This window comes from Macrosteles quadrilineatus, unplaced genomic scaffold (genome assembly GCF_028750875.1).
Source record: "Macrosteles quadrilineatus isolate MER2022 unplaced genomic scaffold, UCM_ALF_1.0 Scaffold_8__2_contigs__length_117827958, whole genome shotgun sequence".
Classification (NCBI taxonomy): Eukaryota; Metazoa; Arthropoda; class Insecta; order Hemiptera; family Cicadellidae; genus Macrosteles; species Macrosteles quadrilineatus.
Genome location: NW_026542601.1, coordinates 47,082,953 through 47,104,235, shown reverse-complemented (window position 1 = coordinate 47,104,235; position 21,283 = coordinate 47,082,953). Strand labels below are relative to the sequence as shown.

Genomic DNA, 21,283 nt, shown 5'->3' with positions numbered 1-21,283 from the left:
TAACTTTTTTGCAGTTTCGCAAATTAACAAATGCAAACCTATAACAAGCTTAGTTTACTTATCTAAGCTAGACACACATAAAAAAAAAACACATAACACAACAATAATATTTTGTTAGAATGTAGAAGTTTTTGTAGATCGAAGAAACCAGTGATTAAAATCTTTGATAGGCCTTTTTACCTCGACAATTGTTTTCATGTGTTTTTTGATCAGCTCCTCTTCTACGACTTCGACAATACGAGCTTCCGTAGACTCGTCTAAATAGTGCTTTGCTCTCTCAGCTTCTTCGTTTATTCTGCAATGACAGTATTTTTACAACAATGTTTTTAAAACCTTCTCAAAAACTAACAAACACAAAAATTTAACAGTACTGGTAACAGAAACAATTTTAAACTAACTTACCTAGCCTCCACCTTCTTGATGTAGACGGACGCACTGTTTTCTCCAAGAAACTTCTGGCTCTCCATCTGATAAAGACCAAATGCACATTTAGCTTGGTGTGTAAAATTTACAATAGGACTATGAAATATAGCAAAAATTAAATGTAGTGATAAATGCAGGAAAATGTGAAATGACCCATTAGGGAAGGCCTATATTTAGGTTGACAAAAGTGAAGAACAGTTTACACTGAGATATTACCCCAGATATATCTGCTTCTTTATATTTTAACTTGTATGCTAATGAGATTTAATTAAGTGAATGTCTGAATGAAAAGAGTAGCCTATAGTGAAAAAAGGAAAAGTACACCCTACAGTTAAACATTTTACCACCTGTATCACACTCTCAAATTTAGGGTGAATAAATGTGCTAAAACAAAGCAACTAAGATAAAAAACATCATTAAATTAATTAGCTCTTGGCTGGTTTATATAAAATGGAACTCCTAGTTCAAAATTTATCTCCACAACAGTTAACATTCAATCTGCTACTCACCCTGTAAAACTCTGCTGACTGGTGGAGGAAAGGCCTCTCAAAGTCCTCTTCGTAGACGGCTCGACTGTTAATGCCGAGAACCATCAACATCTGACTTGCGTTCTTGATGGCGATGCGGTCAACCACTTCCCCCCTCCTCTCTCTCATTACCAGACCCAACAATGTGTCTCTCAGATGATCTCTGATACATCCGTATCTCACCACCTGCGAAAAAAAAAATTCTCATGATAATGTAAAAAGAATCTACCCGGAACTTTTGGATATTGAACTAGATGTCTATAACATCAATATAACTCATTTGTCTATCAATCTCAAAATTCCTAATGATGATAGATTTTTGAACGAAAAAGGTGAAAGAAATACTTACTCTGGCTCACTAGCTCTCCAATATTCCATAAGACAACGTTTGAGAACGTTTAATACATCATTTATAGTAGCAGCTGTCGCTTTTGGAATTCCCTACCCTTCTCTATCAGAGAATCCCAGGCCCCCGTACTGTAATGTTTGTCTGCTCTGTACACATCCACACAATAAGTTACAGACAGACACACACTCGGACAGAAATCAATTCGAAAACCACTGTTTTAGGTTCAGGACTGATATATTCACTCAAAACTCAAACTTGAAAATTTTGATGAAAACAATACCTACTTTCTCCATATATTATGTATAATGGGGAGAAAGTAAAAAAGAATAATATTAATATATTGTAGGACTACCTCTAAAAGCATTCTGTTTTATCTTCACGAGTAAACGTATCGTTTCTGCAAGCCTAGCTTGTTAGCATTACAAAAACATGCAGGCCTAATTATAGAAAATAATTATTATAGAAAATAGATTTAGAGAAGACATAGTTTCTGTCATACATACTGAGTTTTATCATCTTAAGATTGTGTATGCTATAAATGGTTATAAATCATGTCTACATTATAGAAAAAAATAACAGGAGAATATTTATTTACCAAGTCTCTGAAGATGATGAGTCCTAGGTTATAGACGTTGTCCACATCGTTCTGCTGAACGTAGACCCGGTCCATGTACATCAGGATGTCTCTAATCATCACCATGGACGTCTGATGGTCGTTCCAAGCGTGGTTCAGTGTTTGGAGAAAATTGTTGTTTAAGGAAATCAATACGTCTTCTCGAACCTATCCACAAAATGTCCCATTCAATAAACTAGTATTTTAGGTCAAAATACTTTATAGATGCAGTCTAAGTGACAGTGGTAAGTTTTGATTTCCAAAGGTTTCTTTAAGGAAAACTTAATAAAAACAATACAGATAATTGTTAAACATTCTGTGCAATTTTGTAAGGCTACTAGCCTATATCACTCAAGTTAACTGTCAGTAGTAGTAACAGTTCATATCTATTCTCTTTAGCACTATTTACTGTTATTGCACAATCACCTCCACTGAGAAAGTTGTAGATTAAATAAGAAATACAGTGCTTAACTGTCCTCGAAACAAAGCAGATAGTCAGCCATGGATCAAAATAAATTCACTAAAAATAAAAAGTTCTTTTGAACATAATCACATCACATTTTAACGTAAAACTTAAAACTAGGCAACCTACCTTCATTTCTAGATGTTGCGTGACAACTTCCTTTAATCCTGTGTATAACCTCTCTCCATACTTGTGCAGAACCATAGTATATGCATTTCTGTAGAGTTCTTCAAAACTCAACCCAGAATTATTCTTCTTCTGAATCTCCTGGATTGCATTTTTTAAGAGGGACCAAATGCTTTCTACATACTTTTCATCCATTGACATCTGAAATAGGCACAGTAATTTTTGTTAAAAGCTATTATAAAACAGAATTAACAAAATAATTTGTTATATCCAAATAAGCTTAAGGCTACGCCATACTATGGTATGGGGGTTGTCAGTTGCCTTTTTATATTTGTTTTAGGATTGATTTAAGAAAATCAATCAGAGTCTAATCTGGATATAGATGTAATTTTTTCATCGGACTATCAATTGATGATGCTACATAAAACACAATATACCGACAATAGGTGATAACAAGACCAGGGTTAAGATGGTTTCCTTGCACAAACAGTAAAAAAAATATTAAAGGCCTTCAAAAATACAAAATCCAAAGGTTAATGATCTATTAATGTGGACAGCTTTTTTAAGTTCAAAGAAATTATATACCGGGTACTGGTAATGGTAAATTAAAAAAAATATATCCACGGGCATGTGTGGTTCATAAGATATTTGCCTAGGCCTAATCAAAAACATAAACTTAGGTCTCCACATAAAAAATCCAGGGACTGTTTTCAATCAACTTCAACTGGTCACTAAGGGCTGCAGACAGGGTTGTTTCTGTTCTGATGGTGGTTTGGACGAGTCCAAGTTCTAGCAGCAACTAACTTTTGAAGGGAAGGAAGGTGTGTGGACAAACAGCTGCTTACATGATGTGAATATATGATGCAAAACAAACAAAACCACTATACAATGACGTGTCTAACCTCACTCAACTGTGTATAATTTTTTGCAACTATTTAAAAAATTATTTTCCATTTATTGTGTTGATCCCACAAAGTTATTTCAATTAAGTAAAAAAAACAGTACCGGTAACAGGTTTGAGGTAACATAAATTAATAAGTCGGTTAATTACTTATAACAAACTTTTTAGCTAAACTTACCCCTACCTAATCTAGGCTAACCTAACTCCAAAACGCCTTGAACCTGCATGTGCATGTACTACCGGTACCATATGACGCTTGATGATCCCCTATTCTCTATTAGCATACACTGATATGTAATTTTGGTAGAACTACACTACTTGTTGTTTTGTTCGAACTGCATCTGTCCTTTGTTAATTATTGCAGAATTGTATACTGTATTTGTTGATCTATTCCTCATACTCACTTCAATACTTTTTGTCATTAATTTTAATTAGCCTATTGTTAATATTTATTAGGCTATTGTCAGGCTAACTAACTTAAGTTGTTGCTAGTTTTCTAATTATTTTTTTTCTTGTTGTCAATGTAGAGACCTAACTTTCTTACTGTAAAAAGTGGCTATGCCGTTGGGAAATAAATACGGTACCTAGGTAAAATACTTAAAATAGTTACTAACTTAGTTTGTAGGTTGATATAGGTATTAGTTAATTAGCATATCTTGCCATTGAATATTGCATCACAAAGCAATGTAACTTAAAGGGTTTCCAGTTGGAATAAGTTAAATATACATTCACAAATGGTTAGAACTGATTTTTAGCATGCAATTATCAACCATAGATTTAATTTCCTAATTCCTTTGCCCTTGTTTGGTAATCTTACCATCCTTATTCTCAATCAAATCAATCTTATTCTCTTCATCATCCTTCAAGCCTCTCATAATGCCCTAACCTCTTGTTCTGTCCAATTCACAACAGTATTGGAACAAAACAATCGAAAGTACTAATTGATGCATGAAATTGTGTGTCGAGGTTTTGTTTGTTAAGCATTGCATGTCAGCTTGCTCTTCACATGACATGCCTTCCTTGCTGCTAGAATTTATAGCCTAGGCCTACTAGCACAACCAACTAAGTTGTTAGTTGAAGCTCAGTGGTTAGTGCTCACCGGTTCGATCCTGAGAAATGTGTGTAGCCTTTAGATCGTTTGAAAATGAGACCAAGCTGTCCTTGGTCATTGGGCCTTGATCATAAATGGTCCTGACTAATGAAACTGCTGGTCTTAGTAACAACCGGTCTGAATAATCAATTTCAACAAAGCTGCACAAGGCATCACACTCCATTCTACACTCATCCTGCCTCACACATTGGGTTAAAAACCGGTACGCACTTAGGTGATGTCTCCCATTTTTTTATTTGATCAATTATCAATTGAGATGGGGATGTCACCAAGGTGTGTATTTTAACCCAAATAAGAGTGAAGGTTGACTTTGTTGCCTTGATGAGCTTTGTAAGTTAGCTGACTAAGATCAGCCGTGATACAAATGATATTAATAACCTAGGTGGCATAGGCCTACCCATCCCAAATGATAATAAGTTATAACTTACTTGGATTCGCCCAAACCACCATTCAAACTGCCTAATAACCCTTAAATTTGTAATCTTTAGGTTAATTTCATATCCCGGACACTCAGGATCAAACAGTGTTTAAGTTTATAACTCGCGTAAAAAAACAATTTTCAATCGGTAAAACATTTAACCCTAGATGGGTACAGTATTGTACATAAACTTAACGTAGGGCAAGTTATTTTTAGTGCCCCACCCCCTACCCTCTCAACTGACGCTACCCTCCTTCCAGCAGTAGGTACTCTCAGCAGTCATTTGCATTGTGATGCCTAAGTAACTTATATGTATAAAAATGAAAGTGGTCTGCCTTTTTTGATAGACTTCACTAGCGTAGGCCTAGGTATCCTATGTCTACAAACAAAGCTGGACTGAAGTTTACACATAGGCTAGCCTACCTCGAATTTAACTTAGGGCTACAAGACATTTAGGCCTAAGTAATAAAAATCTGTTCAAAGCCTTAACTTAGGCCTAGGGCCTATTTACCTACAAATGTTAAGTCCAGGATTTAAAACAAGGTCCTAACTTACTGGCTTACACAGGTAATATTTAAACACAGGCTCAAGCCTAAGTTAATTTTACATGGCCTTGATACAGGGCCTGCTGTAATGTAGGGCCTAATCTTAAGATAGGAAGCCTAAGATATGATTGTAAGCATTTTTAAGCTTAAATAATACAATATCAATGGGAATCGTTAGGCTATTGTAGGAATGAGGCAAATTTTGAAACATTTAGGCCTAGTCTGGGCTAATTGTGAAATTGGAGGCTCGATTGAAAAGGATGGTGGATTGTTCGTGATATATTTTAAATGAGAATAGAATTAGACTTACCGGGAATGCTCTGATCCGCATTTTGCCCTCTTTCTTTTGATGCCCGCTTTTCAACATTTTGAAGAGAAGAATTACAAACCAATTTATTCCCTTTCACTTCAATCTAGCTACCACTTCACCTCTACAGGCCAACTTCATACAAGAATTTAAGGCCTACGAATAACAACAATAGATTATCCTAAATCAAAGTAACGGAGCTGCATTTTGACACAAATTAATTACTTTCCCAATTACCGAGAATAGTTCAAGAACAGCATTGATTAATCATTAATTTATGGCAGATTTTGGTCACACAATATCTGCAGAATAAACTTGGACGAAAATACCATTACGGATTACCACGGACTATGGACACAGCAGCAGAGCAGCCAGCAGCTCAGCTCAGCAGCTAGATAAATTGCATAGCAGAAGCAGAACCAGCAGAAGAATTTCATTTTCATAAATACTGTATTCATACCAACGGTTATATTATAAAGCCTAATATATATATGGTTATGCATAATGGCTTGACATGATATTTGTGGATTTACATTTAATTATTTATATCAACGGTAAATTTCCAATAAATACAATCTATAATAAGATAAATAATATATTCTTTGGTAATTAAATATGACCAATAACAATAAATCGAATAAGCGTTTAAAATTATGCTTGGAGCTAAAAATTAGCCGTTTAGTGTTTACAGCATAGACGCTGTTATATTATATTAGGGCACTGTGTGGATATGAAGTGGTCCCACTCTATGCATGATGCCTCGTCCTCGTCACACCATGTCACCATGTCTAAGAAGTCCTCGCCTGCACTTGGTTGAGAGCGGTTTTTGAATGAGCCAATGAGCGGCCAGCGGCCTCGAATTCATCCCGAGAGGAGCCACAACCACCTCTAATCACTGAGCTATAATTCTAACTGGAGGTAGCACTGAATGTCAACGATGCGTGTCGCCAGCCGCCATGTTTGCGTGAGGTGTGAGTTATAAAGAAGCCATGTTATTGGATGAAAAAACTCTTTGCTATGCAAACCTAGTTATAGAAGCCATGTTATTGGATGAAAAAACCTGCTGCTATACCAACCTAACAAAATCAGCGACACGCTTTTGACAGACTTCTGCCATGGCAGTGCTACCTCCAGTTATAATTTTAGCTCAGTGCCTCTAATACACCACTACTGTAAGTGAAAGTGCACGACTTGTTTGCACGTGCTCCCTCTGCGGCCAGGAGGGGCCGCTGAATTTTTATTTCAGGATTAATATTGCCAACAGTGTCATTTGGAGGCTTCTGATTGGCTGAGGGAACACAGCCATTTTTAGTTTTATTTTATGAACATAACAATTTTTTAGATTATATCTTCATTCGATTTTTCTTTATCAGCAAGTTTGGTTAGTGTATGACAGTTTAATTTCATAAAAAAAAATAAAAAATTGAATTTGAGGCATTTATAATTTTATTTAATGAACAGAACTAATTTTTTCGATTAGTAAACCTTCATTATAGTCAATCAGAAGCCTCCAAATGACACTATTGGAAACATTAATCCTGAAATACAAATCGTGTGGAGGGGCCCCTACCACAGCCACGGCCACTTTTAACTCCAGGCTGCGGCCTGGTAGAATTGGCAACGTTGTAAGTGGTGTTGTCTGGCACCAGAACGCTAGACATCCCATAAGACAACATGGTAGACAGGTGATACCTCATTAATTTGCGTATTATTTATTTAAATTCATGAACATAAATGTATTAAAAGATTGAAAATAAAACTTAGAATTGATAACATAAACAATATTTAAATTGAAATCTATTTTTGTATATTTAAAGTGGAGTTAATATTTTCATAGTAGCCAAGCTTTCATATTATTAAAAATTACACAAATACCATTGACTACCTCCAAAACAAAACAGCTGTTACAACCCTACTTGTGATGTTGCTACTTCGAGGGCCGCGGCATGGAGTTAAAGGCGGCCGTGCCACAGCCCGGCGCTTGGCGATCTGCTACTACTACTATAATACTATACTATATTTAGTAGTAGTAGTCGTCCTAAAAATTCTGACTATGCCTATACTACTCCTACTCACAGCGGATGCGCAACACCACACAGCGCCTTTTACGGGCAGTTGCCATGATCCTAATCTGTTAGCCTTAACACTTTTTTAACCCACGACTCTTCCAATCATAAAATATTGTCATAAAATACTTTACGACATTAAGTAATAACTTACGACTTTCCTTTTATTAGTTTAGGGATATAAAATAAATAACTGCAAGCCATTAACCGTTTTACAGGGTGTTCGGAAAAGCCGTCCGATATTTTAAGGTGTTCTTATAATTTATTGCACATGATATTAAAATAAACAAAAAGTTTTCATAATTGATAATATCTACTAAAGCCTTATAGTTTTCTGTTTATAAATCTGTATATGTGTTTTTACATAAAATACACTATAAACTGAAATGAATGATTTATTTCCCATTAATCTTATCTTACTAATATTATAAATGTGAAAGTTTGTGTGTTTGTTTGAAGTTAATCGCGCATTACCTACTGGACGGATTGGGCTGAAATTTGGCATGATGATAGCTCACATTCCCGATTAACACATAGGCATATTCTGATCTCAAAAATACTTTCGGGCTCCGCCCCAGTGGCTCTGTAGTTCCCCATGTTAACCTTATGAGTATTCATATTTAAAGGGAATTAAAGAATTTAGTCAGCTGTTTCAACAAAAAAAGTTGGTTCTATAATATACAATAAAGCATTAAAAAGTTTTACCAACAGGGTGCAGCACTATATTTTTTCGCATTTATAAAAACAGCTAATTTGAATTAAGCAGCAACAAAAAACTGTGATACACAATGAGAACTAACTGTCAAAGTACATATTGTTTACAGTTATGTTTATGTTTTTAATTTCATGAATAGTTTGTGATATTTTGCAAATTTTTGATCATTCATTTTTTTCTATTAGGTGAAGTGGTAGAAAAGCAGCGGATATATCCGCCACCCGTCTTTGAAGATATGACCATGACAACGCTAGGCAATAAATAAAGAACAAAATGTCAACAATAAATAAAGACAACGTAGTGTTGAGCGCGAAACGTCGAGGGGGGAGCGTAGAAGAGGTGGGTGTTGCGCAGGAGTGGGTGCAGCCATGGAGAGAGCAGGAAAGTGGCGCCTTGGTACCGCGGAACATCTGGTTACTTACTGCTCAAGCACCTGCCAGTCTGTCTGAAGAGAAGGCGGATACATCCGCTTCCCGTCCAGAACATCAAAAACAATAAAAGGATATATCCACCGCTCGTCCTTTATCGCCAAAGACTTAGGCGGATATATCCGTCACCCGTCCGTGAAGGGTTAAGGTGTCCGGAGGCAAATGGAATTAGGCTGACTTCGCAGGGGATTGTGCTTAGTTAGTCGGGGGTATTTATTTACTTATCTGGTGGATTGTTTTTTGTTTGTTTTTCTGACATGTGTATATAACATGCTGCTGATAGTTCATTCAGTTATTCTTCCACTTTATCCTTTGCCTATCACCATCCGTTTCAATCGACCATAAGCATGAAGGGTCTAGGCTTAACTGGCAAGAGAGTACTTTTGACTTTTGTTACCATGCTGTATATTTTATTGGTTCTTATCAGAAATATCTTAGTCTAACAACTCAAAATCTTTGTGAGAGTTTATACACCAAAGGATGAACCAATGAACGACCCAGCCCGTCAAGATTCTGAATGGTCTTAATTTTCCAATGCTCTTTGAAACATCAATTTTATTCAAATTCAAACATATCACTTTATTTAAACTCATAGCTCTTCAGATACACATCACAAAAATAAACACATTGACATTATTTAATTGACCCTATTTATTGTATAACTTGTACTGTAAATGAATAAAGAGAATTTGCAAGATTACTAAATCAAAACCTGCACTCCTAACAAAGCCCAAAATTGTTAAGGGTGTTCATTTAGTTTTGAGAATGGACTATTAAAACTATTTTAAGGATGAGGAAGCTCCTATCCATTTTATCAGTAAAAACGCTGTACATTACTTGCAAACAAACATGATTCTTAACCAATAAAACCCTTTAAGAATGAATATATGATAATCTCATGCCTTACAGCACAGCTCTAGAAAAGTGCTTTACGAGCAAATAAAAAAAATCTATGATCTAATTTCTAAAGATTTTTATTTCAGGTGGTTAAGGATTGTTTGGAAAGAAAATACCATGCCAAAATTGTGATCAAGTGCTTTATTAAAAATATAAAACAATAAATAAAATTGTTACAATACATTTTAAAAATATAAGCTGATTCTCTGTGTAAAAAGAGACTCATTTGGACGGAGTAAATCTGTAAAAACTATAATACTAAGTTTCTAATTCTAAGGTACATAAAAATAGTTAATAACAATACGTTACACAAAGTCCAAAAGCTCGTGAACAATAGGTATTTTACATTTTGAAAGAGTTTTATTTTTTCTTTATAAAACAGTGTTATCTTGAAAAATCTAACACAATGTAATACTATACACTAATGATATATCTACAGTGTTTAAGTGTATGGTAGGCCTACTTATCAAAAAGAAAACGTATCTACTTTGAGAGGTTGAAAAGAAATGTATGAATAGTTAAAAACTTTAAATTAACATTTTACCATACAAAAAGGAAAAGTAAATAATCTGATATGTTCCTGTAATTAGTTGATAGTTTTCATCCTTCTAAAAAATCTAGCAATTTACCACGTCATTTTAAACAGGCAACATTTAATGACCTTTATTTCCATAATGTTAACATTATATTAAAAACATTGGTATAGTACGATATAAATGAGCCAGCACTAACATGTTGACAAGGGCATACTATAACAATAAAAAAAACATAATTTATGTACAGTACAGTAAAATAGCTTCTCAATTCATTAACTTGATTTGAAATATCTTAAATAAGGAAGGCTTACTTGAATGGGGCCTAAAGCTCTCTTACTTAAAGGGTCTAAAGGCCTGCAGCTCTCTCTTCCCATGTTGAAAATTAATGCTGTCAGTGACAGTGTAATAATCTTGTTTTGATATAAAGTTTTTTGCTCTTGTGCCAGTTTGGACTCTTTCTCATTCAAGTAAGCCTGCCATCCTCACTAAAATTCTAAAAGCTTAGGTTCCTGTGCTCAATGTTACATTCTTAATATAAAGTATATTTAAGCAAAAAAGAAAACTACTATAAATAAAACAAAAATAAGCACTCATAAAGGACGGAAGAAAAAGCGCCTAATAATAATCAAACAACATAGTAACTATTTGTTAAAGTTGAAAGTCAATGATAATGATGAAATTAATAAATTTGTTTACAGAACTGAACAAACAAAAACCGATTAAGTTGGAAAAGCATCTATTTTCTAAAAACTATCAATATTAATAACAAGTGCACTGTGACTCTTTTACAGATGACCTATTAATTCTCCAAAAATAGCTTTCAAAAAAGACTAATCAAACCTTTACACACATTCTCATTAAAGTCAACTTAACAAATATTGTATTTGTATTATAAATCAATACTTACATACATAAATATTACAGTACATTATTAACTGAAAATGTGCGAAAAAGTAGCATTTATCAAAATGCTGCAATAAATATACATATAGCATTCTAGACTAAAACTTAACAATACATTTGCTAAACAATGCTAACATGAGAAAAATACAAATAAAATTTACTGAATAGCTACCTGAACACACATACTTAAAATTTATACAAAAGTATAAACACAATATTTTTACCTAATCCGACCACATAATACCATTTATGATGTTAGAGTCTGTGATTTAACGTGATAAATATAACATGTAACAGCTTTGAAAAGCTTGTAATTTTAACATTTACGTTGCTTAGAATAATAAATAGAAGGCATTGTGTGATAAACATATTTTCAAGAAAATTCTTAAATGGAAAGCCAGAGCTAAATGGTCAGAAGAAACGGAAAAAAAATTGGTAAAAATGTGAATTCAAGGTAATTTTTATTAGACTATTGAAAAGCATAAATAACATTAAAACTTTTAAAAACCGAACACAATTCACCCAGCACAAACCGGTTTTGAATATCACACAAATACCAACTAACAAAATATGTGTGAGACACTCAAACAACATAAGCGACAGGCAAAGAATCATAGCCGAGCTAAAATATGTGAATATTTTATAGTATACTGAACTACAATGTTATTTTGACTGCATTTTTATAAAACATGATTTTTCAACTTTAAACTAGATTTTGTATGTTAGAGATTACAAGAGTACACATTTTATTAATTTGTGGAAATATTTGTTAAACTTGTACCCACTTAGATTTGCCATCAATTAAATACTGCATTGCTTATAAAGAAGTAATTTAAACAGAGGGCGTTATCCTTATAATTTAGTTTGACACATCACACTTTTATTTAGAACTGTATTCAGTAATAACTCCTTGAAAAAAAAAAATCATATGAAGTCTATTTTTTTACTCATTTGTGACTAAAAAAATGTATGAAGGCCAGTTACCACAAATTCTTTTCCATAATCACTTACATGTGAAATTCAATTTAACAGTAAAAATTAAGTTCATAATACAGTAAAACCCTGCTAGTCCGATATTGGCTAGTCTTGATTCCTCATTTAATCCGACCGTGCCATCGCCTAACAGTTACAATGCTATTGCAGTAATATCGTGACCATTTTCTTTTGGTCGTATCATCACCGTCTCCCATAAAGTTAGCGAAAAAGTTATTTTTCCACCACGGTCACACAAACATTGTCATCTCTTTCTGCAATTGTGGCTAAATATAGGGAACATTAACATCGTTTTTGGCAATCGCGGAAAAATCTTGAACATGCTACTCCTTGGATAGGTAGTCCAACCTTTTCACTGCTCCATACACGGTCCTGGACCTGTAGGTGACGGATTAGCAGAGTTGTACTACTGTAGTGTGACAGATGGTTCTTAACTTGTATACTTATCAACTATCACTTTAATTTAATGTACAAAATTCAACATGTTGTTAATTTTCAATCCAACATAGCATGTTAGCTGAAGAGATTGATAATAACTCTATTATTATTACTGGAATAAAAATATTGATTCTTGATAATGGAAAATAGTACAAAATTAACTACATTTCTTTAGATGTTTTGAGAGTTTGAACAAATCAGTACTAAATAACTCACAAGATTCAAACTGTTCAGTAAACCCAATTCACAGGAACCCATTGGTGTTCGGTGCTGAGATTGTCCAGGGTTTCAACCACTTCTCGGAAAGTCTGGTCAAAGTCCTCATTGACGATCACCAAGTCAATGTACTTCTCGTAGGCCCTCTGTAAACTGCAGCTCTCTTCTACAGTTCGACGCAAATCGTCTTCCTGGGAAGTAAAGTGTGATATAGAAAAAGTCTTGATAAAGTGTATTTTGTTAAAGGGATTTTTCAAACCTACAAAACAGTTGGTGAAAGTAAACATCTGCTTTTAAATTATATTTATTTGTAAACATTGTAGTTCAAAAATTCTGACATTGGACCCCTTAAAACCCTTTGGGGCGGAAGAGCCCTTCTGACGGATTTGCACCAAACTTCACACAAGCCATCTTTGAATAATGTAGGATAATGCCTGAAAGTTTCATTACAATCTGACGAGCGGATTCGGAGTCCATTGAGTATATACACTGCATACATACATAATACATGCATACTTACTTCCTCTTTTATATATATAGATGTTGAATATCTGAACTTTTTAACCAAGTTAAACTGATAGAACAACTTATTGTAAGCTTCAACATTTGTTTTGTGCCAGGAACTATATCAGTAGAACAATAAGGACAAAACTAAGGTATAAGGATGTCTATTTCAGTCTCCAAAAGTCAATGGTTAAAGTTACAATTACTGCTAAGTGTTTACCTCATACAGTGATGCAAGTGATTCCAGTGTTCGAGCTCTTCTTGAACTGTAGCGGATGGAGCTTTGTCTGTCAAACTGAACAAACACAAACATGCATGAAACAACATCAATCAAACAAAAGTACACAACTTAAAAGGTAAAACAGCCTAAAAAAGTATAGAGCATAACGGTAAAATATCAAACACAATTTTTTGTCAAAGATCAAGAGTAAAACATAAGCATCCGACCATTTACCACTTAAACAAATTTAACGCAAAGTTAATAAAGTTGAATTATTTCTACTTGTATGTACCTTTAGATTTATGTTTGATAAGATGAAAATATGGTAAAAGGTGGGAAAAGATATTTAATATTGACTATTTTGTAATAGATTTTAACAAAGATTTGACATGAGAATTTCAATTTAAATATCACAAAAGTATTTAGGAAACCTTAGTTTAGCTGCCAATCAATTCTAGTAGTTCTATTTAGGCTACTGGTTTTAAATCGCTCAACAGGAAAATGTTTTCTACTAATTTATTACATTTGCTTTAAGTGATTTAAAGGCTGACAAAATGTAATAATAAAATGTTAAGATATGTACTAGTTAGAGTACAAAATTTAGGTAATCATGTTTAAAAGCTTAGTGTTATAAAGTTAAAATAGATTTTTTGAAAATGTAATCGACAATAATGAAGTAAACTAATCAGCGTTGGGCAATTCTTTACCAAGTTAAAATTACAAAACCAAATAATCATACACATGCACATGAATGAAAAAAGACTATACGAACATAACCATTCAAGGATATAATTTAATTCTTACAACAGTCTTACTGAATCAAAAATCATTATTTCCATGAAGTTACCACAAATTTGAAACTGTTACGTTAGCTTTTATCTTGCACCAGCTTATAAAGACTAATGACAATTTCAACCCGCATGCAATATCACAATGCAGTTTATTTCCATTAATGTTACGGTAGAGGACACTTACAGTCAAATTACGAGATGATGTTCCGGTCGATCGGTTGAAATTGTACAACTGCTTCAGCAACTCCATCCCAGGAGCTGCAATGAAGATGACGAAAGGCATAAACTCAGACGAGTTGTGGAGCATCTTGAGAGCCTACAACATAGGAATCATGAATAGGGAGTTGTATTTTTTAATAGTTGTAATCTTTGACACTATCCAAATGTTGTATCATTTATACTTCTCAATAAATAAATTGAAAAAGAAATACAAAATGTCAGACTTGGCTTGAGGAATAGTTGATCTAATAATAATTACATATAACTGACGTCACAGCAATTTTTAAGATCCCAAAATAACTAAAGTAGTGTTTTTCTGTGTGAATCCGGACGATAGTGTTTATACATAATCACAAATCCATTGTTATAGTAAGATAAGTAGCTGCCACAATGACCTTTTGAATTCACCTTAGCGCTTGTCTTTTATTTATTCTAGGTAAGACTTTTTGTTGCTGTGTGCGTCCAGCAGATATTTTTTTCTAAAACCTCTCAATTCATGAGAGATTCAGATATCATGTGAAATGATTTACAGTTTATCATATTTAAATGTCATAAGATTCAAAGATATACTAGTCAGTTGTATCCTACCGCAGGGCTACAATCCAGGATACACATCTTCCCCTGACGTATGACATCCCGGATGGTATCCAGAGAGGTCCCGTACAGATGTCCGTTGTGCTCGCCATACTCCAGGAACTTGTGTTCCCGAATATCCCTCTCCATGCTCTCCCGGTCGCTGAACCAATAGTTCTCTCCGTTCTCCTCCAACTCTCTCTGCGGCCGAGATGTCACTGGAACACCAGTTGTGGTTAGTTAGGTATATTACAAATAAACAATGTTGTTTCAACTGTTCTATGGATCAAAAATAATTAGAATTTGGCTTTAGTAACAGAATCTAGTGTAAAACTCCCAACCTGACTGATAAAACTTCAAAGGTATTCAAACATATTTATACATTGAAGATGAAAATAAATGTAATAGATTTTTAATGGTGATCCTTTTATTAACTTCCCAAGACTAAGTCACATCACAGAGAAGATATAGAGGAAAAATTCAATGGTACATTTAAGTGGTGTCTATGGCAAAGTTCAACATCAACCCCCTTCGCTTTCATGTACAACAACGCTCACGGTGGAGGAAAACCTTGTGCAATAGGAATTTTTGCAGGGTGCTCACCGCTAGGGTTCTTCCTTGCACGTTACAAATATATTTTCATCACTCCTCGCCGAAAGTAACTATTTTGATAGCAGCTGTCATCAATGAAAGTAGCCGTTTCCCAAGCTCAAATTTAGGGCGAGGGAAAATCGATCAGCTGATTTTCCCTCGCTCTCGATTAGTTCTCCATTTACTCACTACGTGCGCTAGAGTTTTGTTACGGTTTAATTTAATGATTTGAAACAGCTGTTTTTATTGTTGCATAATCTAAATCTATCTATACAGAAACAGGCATTTGTTTGTTTAGTGCATGTTTGAAATTGCTCAAAGTATGTCTAACATTACTGATGATTTGATGAAAATAGCTTCACATTTCACCGGATAAATCACGGGAAGGATAAGAAGAGGAATACAGAAAGCTTAGACACTGGTAGAAAATACAAAATGTTAAGTTAATTAACGTAAGTGAAGATGTATTTATTAATGCACTTATCTAAATAATCTACAAATTATGAAACCATATATGTAAGTTGTGAAGTGTATTTTCAATGTTAAATAGTGGTCTGAAACTTTTTTAATACTACTGAGATGTGTTATTCTGCGTGTGTGTATTTTTGCATCCTGATGAAAAGTATTGTTCATAACTCGTACCAAAAGCTTTTTTCCGACACTTGCTCCATTATTCCCGTCCTCGGCTTTGCCTCGCACGTGAAATTTGGTTTTCCTGTGTTCGGATTTGCCTCACACATGAAACTTGAGCGTGCGTCGGAAAATGCTGCTTTCGGTCCTAGTAATGAAATATACTATTCCATCCAGTACAACATACTAGAGCTGAAAGCGCACGGTTCTCCCATAAGAAAGGTTTCTCTGTACCTTACATCTCTCTGGTCACATTTAAACATCTATGATTAGTACTTGTGTAACCATTGAGAAGATCTGTTGCATTTATATTATGATAACTTTTATTGACTTTAAGATTTTTTTCAAAGGCTTTGATTGTTAATAATCAGAGGTTTTATTTTCTGAGTAAAGTCAATAGTTTTTGATGGTTCAAAACCTATACTGAACATGGCTGTCCTTGGTCATCGCACTTTCATAAATGGTCCTAACTATAGAAACGGCTGATCTTAGTCAGGAACAACGCTTCACAAATCTCCCTCCATTGAAAACTTAAATTGAATAAGGAGATGGAATAGTTCCCAAGATTTATCTGACTACAAAGTAATAACCCTGACTTTTGGAACCATTCCTTAAGTAAACACTATTTAGATGACTCGAAATAAACCATAACCTACTACATGGTTAATGAACTCACTTGGAATGACAGCAGCAAACTTGTCCGGGTCGCTGTTGATCAGTCTATTCTTGAGTGTGCGCCGACCGACGCCGTGTGTGCCGACGAGCGCCAGCGTTCGCCGCTTGAATGGCGGCATCCTTGTCACCTCCTCATACAGCAACAGCTCTGCCTTGTCAAACTCACTGTTCATTTTAGACTCGTACATCTGCTTGCGTTTCTTTTTTGAAATCTGAAATTTTTTGCTTGATGAGGATTGACTTGGTTTTAAGATCACATAATCATTGTACAAATCATCCAAGTTTTGACTAAAAACCTCTATAGATCAACTTTATTGGACACTCTTCTGTTGTGCCCACCAAATCAGGGTTTTTCTGCTATATCCATTATACCAGGTTAGGTTAGGTTATTTGTATATTCAAAAATACACTTTCATTTAAAATGTTTGGTTACTTAACCTAACCTAACCTGGTGTGGTCGGTATAACAGAAGAATACCCATTACTGAATATAATCATGTAACATAAGTTACCGATAGGAACATTTCCCCTATAAATCATAATCGCATAATCGATTCTCACTTACTCTAGTTCCGCAAATGCTGATCTTGTGTACAAAGTCCGCCTCTGGTTTGACAAAAGCTTTCCTCCGCTCTTCCAGTTCCTGTGAAGGCACCAGTCCTGCGGGTCCGTCCTGTCCCACCTTCTTGGCTTGCCACCAGTTGGGGTCTTTCGTATTCATGATCTGTCAACACAGTGAAAGTGAGGTATTTCAACTATTCAACTATTTCAACATTTTGAAAACCAACACCTTGTTTCTTGAGATTTGAAACTGAACGTTTTATTGAACTTCTTATTTTTCCCCAAAAATAGGGTTAAAACAACAAATACAAAAATTATGTAATATAGTTAACTCCCTATTATCTACAATGATGTGTTAACCAGGATCACAAAATATCAAAATAAAAAATTATTGATGCAAGTTAAATGTATGTTATACAGCAACGACCAAGATGTTTAGTGTGAGGTGACCAATCATTTTGCAGGTAGGCTATAGAGTTACCATTGTTTATTCACCGACCACCAATGAGTCATGAGTTACGGAACCAATGAGTTAAATGTTCATTCCCCAAATGCCATTTTGTGAATAAAAATGTTTGAAACAAAGTTCAAGGTATCTTGCATTTAAAACGTTTTAATTATATAACTTACACCTGTAGCCTATTTATGCTTAGCTATGCATTCAAAGTCTATGTTAGTTATTTCTGGGGCATCCTTAGTTAGGTTTGCATAATTTACGACCACTCAGCCACTAATAATTATGGATTATCAGGAGACTACTGTATTAAATATTCTGGTTTGTTTTGTGTTTTAAGTATAAGGATAGACCTATTCAAATAAGCCAATCATCCCACCAACAACCCTTAAAGGAAAATGTATTTATGAACAACCCCCTACATCCAATTGTGGACCTACACCAATAACATTCTGTGGGTGATGCAGAGACAAGTTTAACAATGTGACTTACTTGTAGAATGTCTCCATGTTGGAAGGCCAGTCCGATTTCACGACAAGGTAGTAATGTGTCTTCTTTCGGATCATAATCAAACAAAGCTCTCATGTAGCACTGGAACAGATAAAGCGGATGAATTAAAGCACTACAAAAATTATAATAGCTCTCTGATCTTAAATATTTTGGTGAAGTGATTAACAAAACTCTTTAGAACCAAGAAAAGTTCTGTACGGTTCAGTGTCAGCAACTAAGACAAGGGGGGGGGGGACCTACCGGTAGGCTTCTCTGTGAATATTTGTTCTAAACTGTCAAATTAAAATTTAAGGTTAGAACTGCTGGAGATAAGTAGATTCAAAATGTCAAGACCAGTTGACTCTTTTGTCATGACTATTACCTACTCAAAACTCAATGAACATGATAGGTGAGGCCAGAGTTAAAACCTTCGTCCATTTTTTTTCAATACCTGATATTTTTGTCAATACCTGATGGGTTTTCAGTGACTTGGCGTTCTCAGGATTTGGAGCTATCCTGAGTGTAACATTCTCCTTAGCCTTCATAACCTCAAACTGAAGTTCGTCGGGCGAGGTGACGGCAACATTGTTCACCTCCAATATCACATCTCCGGGGTGTAGTAGCCCTTGTCGTTCTATCACTCCCCCAGCCAACACTCTGGCTACGATCAGGTTACCATTCTCATCTACCTGCACTGTGAACCCCTGGAACAATACCATTAATGTACTGGAGGGGATGGGGTGTAAAACTGTTCTAGAACCTCGGCTTCAAGGCGCCACCCCGCTCATGAATGGCTGTTAATGTCATAAAAAAACAGTTCAAAAACCGTTTCAAGATATAACTCTCCCTATTACCTATTACCCTATTGGTTTATTTGAAACAAATCTGTATTTTTTAAACTGAAATAGATAGAAATATTCTGTTTGTGGCGTTGATTGTTAACAAAGGATCCATAATTTTTTACATCAAAAATATTTTTTAACCCCCCTAACAGGGTAGGGGGTGACTTATTTTTTTTCAAACAGCAACCACTATTGAGTGACCCCTCATTTTGAAGGGCTTGTCAAAAGAAACACAATAACATAAATCCGAGGTGAATATCTCACCCCTAGGCAAAATGGCAGGTATTCCAAAATGTTATTTACTGTATGGAAAAAAGCATCAATTTTACAAAAATATGGAAACAAATCTGTATTTATAAAACCGAAATAGATAGAAATACCGTATTCAGTTTGAGAAATTGATTGTTAACATAGGTTCCGCAATTTTTTACATTAACAATAATTTTTAACCCCTTTAACAGGGTAGGGGGTGGGGGTGACTTATTTTTTTTATTTTATTACTGTCTATTTCAGTTTTGAAAATACAGATTTGTTTCAAGACTTAATTTCCACACTGTATATGAATTTGAACGGATGGTGTTTTGGACTCTAGGGACCTCAAAATGAAAAGTAAATTGGTCCCGGATCAAGGTCTTTCCATCAGTACTACGGTCATAGCTTATTCCCTTTATGGGAAATTCGCTAAAACTGTAATGTTGGTAAAATTTGAAGCAAATATGATCAACAAAATTCTAAAGTTATATTTCAAAATTATTGGAAACATTTTCTATCTCAATTGGAAAAAAATGAACAAACAAATTTTGCTTTTTACTAATCCTGAAGAAAAACTTCTGCAATCTTCAACGTTGGCTACCTCAAATGACTTACACTCACCACAGAAATGTACTTTGAACAAAGGATTCTAACATTAGTTAGCCTACTATAAACTGAAAACTCACCAATGGCTCTTTTGGTACTTTTCTCAACCCAACTATCCTAATCGGTTGAGTATTCATTTCTGACTTCCCGTTTGTACTCAGTTCAGAGATTTTTGGCTTAGTTTCTAGTTGACGTTTACTAATTTTCTTTTCTGCTATCCTATCGTGAGTCTCTAATAAGGCCTGAAACATAAATGTGGGACTTTAAAAACATGAAATATTATTGAAACCATTATGCCAAGGCAATGAAATTTAATGAAATTTCTTGAGATTTTTTTCAAAAATCTAACAACAGTTAAAAATGGATTAAAAGAACTTTTAAAACTAAAATGGACTAGGATGAACAAAAATCTTCATTTTATTTCTAGCGATCAGTAGGTATAATTTACAGAGATTAAAATACATAGGCCTACTTAATACAACACAGCAAAAAGCAAAAACATATAAAGCTCCAAGCTATGAAAAAGAGCAATAAATATTGACTTTTTCTATTTAACCCTAAGCCATGCCAAAAACATAAAGATGAAGGCCTACTTGTTTTAAGCTGAAATGAAGTTGAGAAGAAGCAAAAAATAAAAATTACTTTAACTCTGGGATAGAAACTTTTTCTTTTGAAAATCTTTTTGTTTTGCATTTAAAACAAGAATCTCAGTAAAAATGTAGAAGCCTGAAAACATAACCCACTCTAGGATTTTTAAATTAGGCTACAAAGGACAGAAGCTAAAAAACTTTATTTTGTCCCGAGAGAGTTGTTACTTACTATTTTCCAGGGTTTGTTTTTAGCTTTAATCAAATTTACAAATAGCTTATTTACCAAACATTTTCAACTACTGTGCCAAAATC

At 34.5% G+C, this 21,283-nt stretch overlaps 2 protein-coding genes across 5 annotated transcripts in view; both read right to left on the bottom strand.

Moving 5' to 3' along the window:
- The window catches only part of LOC128999644 (cullin-3-like), a 28,960-nt gene extending 22,820 nt beyond the window's left edge, over nucleotides 1-6,140 (bottom strand). The window contains exons 1-6 of the mRNA XM_054426257.1: nucleotides 5,787-6,140; nucleotides 2,505-2,702; nucleotides 1,895-2,080; nucleotides 933-1,136; nucleotides 403-467; nucleotides 181-295 (exon numbers count right to left, since the gene is read on the bottom strand). Coding sequence (XP_054282232.1) covers nucleotides 181-295; nucleotides 403-467; nucleotides 933-1,136; nucleotides 1,895-2,080; nucleotides 2,505-2,702; nucleotides 5,787-5,843 — 825 coding nt within the window. The 5' untranslated portion in view covers nucleotides 5,844-6,140. The remainder of the gene's footprint in view (nucleotides 1-180; nucleotides 296-402; nucleotides 468-932; nucleotides 1,137-1,894; nucleotides 2,081-2,504; nucleotides 2,703-5,786) is intronic.
- Nucleotides 6,141-10,015: 3,875 nt separating this feature from the next.
- LOC128999915 (protein PALS2-like) overlaps nucleotides 10,016-21,283 on the bottom strand; it is a 36,014-nt gene continuing 24,746 nt past the window's right edge. For all 4 annotated transcript variants that reach the window (XM_054426693.1, XM_054426694.1, XM_054426695.1 and 1 more), the window contains 10 exons: nucleotides 20,462-20,623; nucleotides 19,152-19,385; nucleotides 18,685-18,783; nucleotides 17,743-17,901; nucleotides 17,180-17,390; nucleotides 15,298-15,500; nucleotides 14,675-14,806; nucleotides 13,700-13,774; nucleotides 12,976-13,166; nucleotides 10,016-12,699 (listed from right to left, as the gene is read on the bottom strand). In XM_054426693.1, the coding sequence (XP_054282668.1) occupies nucleotides 12,990-13,166; nucleotides 13,700-13,774; nucleotides 14,675-14,806; nucleotides 15,298-15,500; nucleotides 17,180-17,390; nucleotides 17,743-17,901; nucleotides 18,685-18,783; nucleotides 19,152-19,385; nucleotides 20,462-20,623 (1,452 nt within the window). In that variant the 3' untranslated portion in view covers nucleotides 10,016-12,699; nucleotides 12,976-12,989. The remainder of the gene's footprint in view (nucleotides 12,700-12,975; nucleotides 13,167-13,699; nucleotides 13,775-14,674; nucleotides 14,807-15,297; nucleotides 15,501-17,179; nucleotides 17,391-17,742; nucleotides 17,902-18,684; nucleotides 18,784-19,151; nucleotides 19,386-20,461; nucleotides 20,624-21,283) is intronic.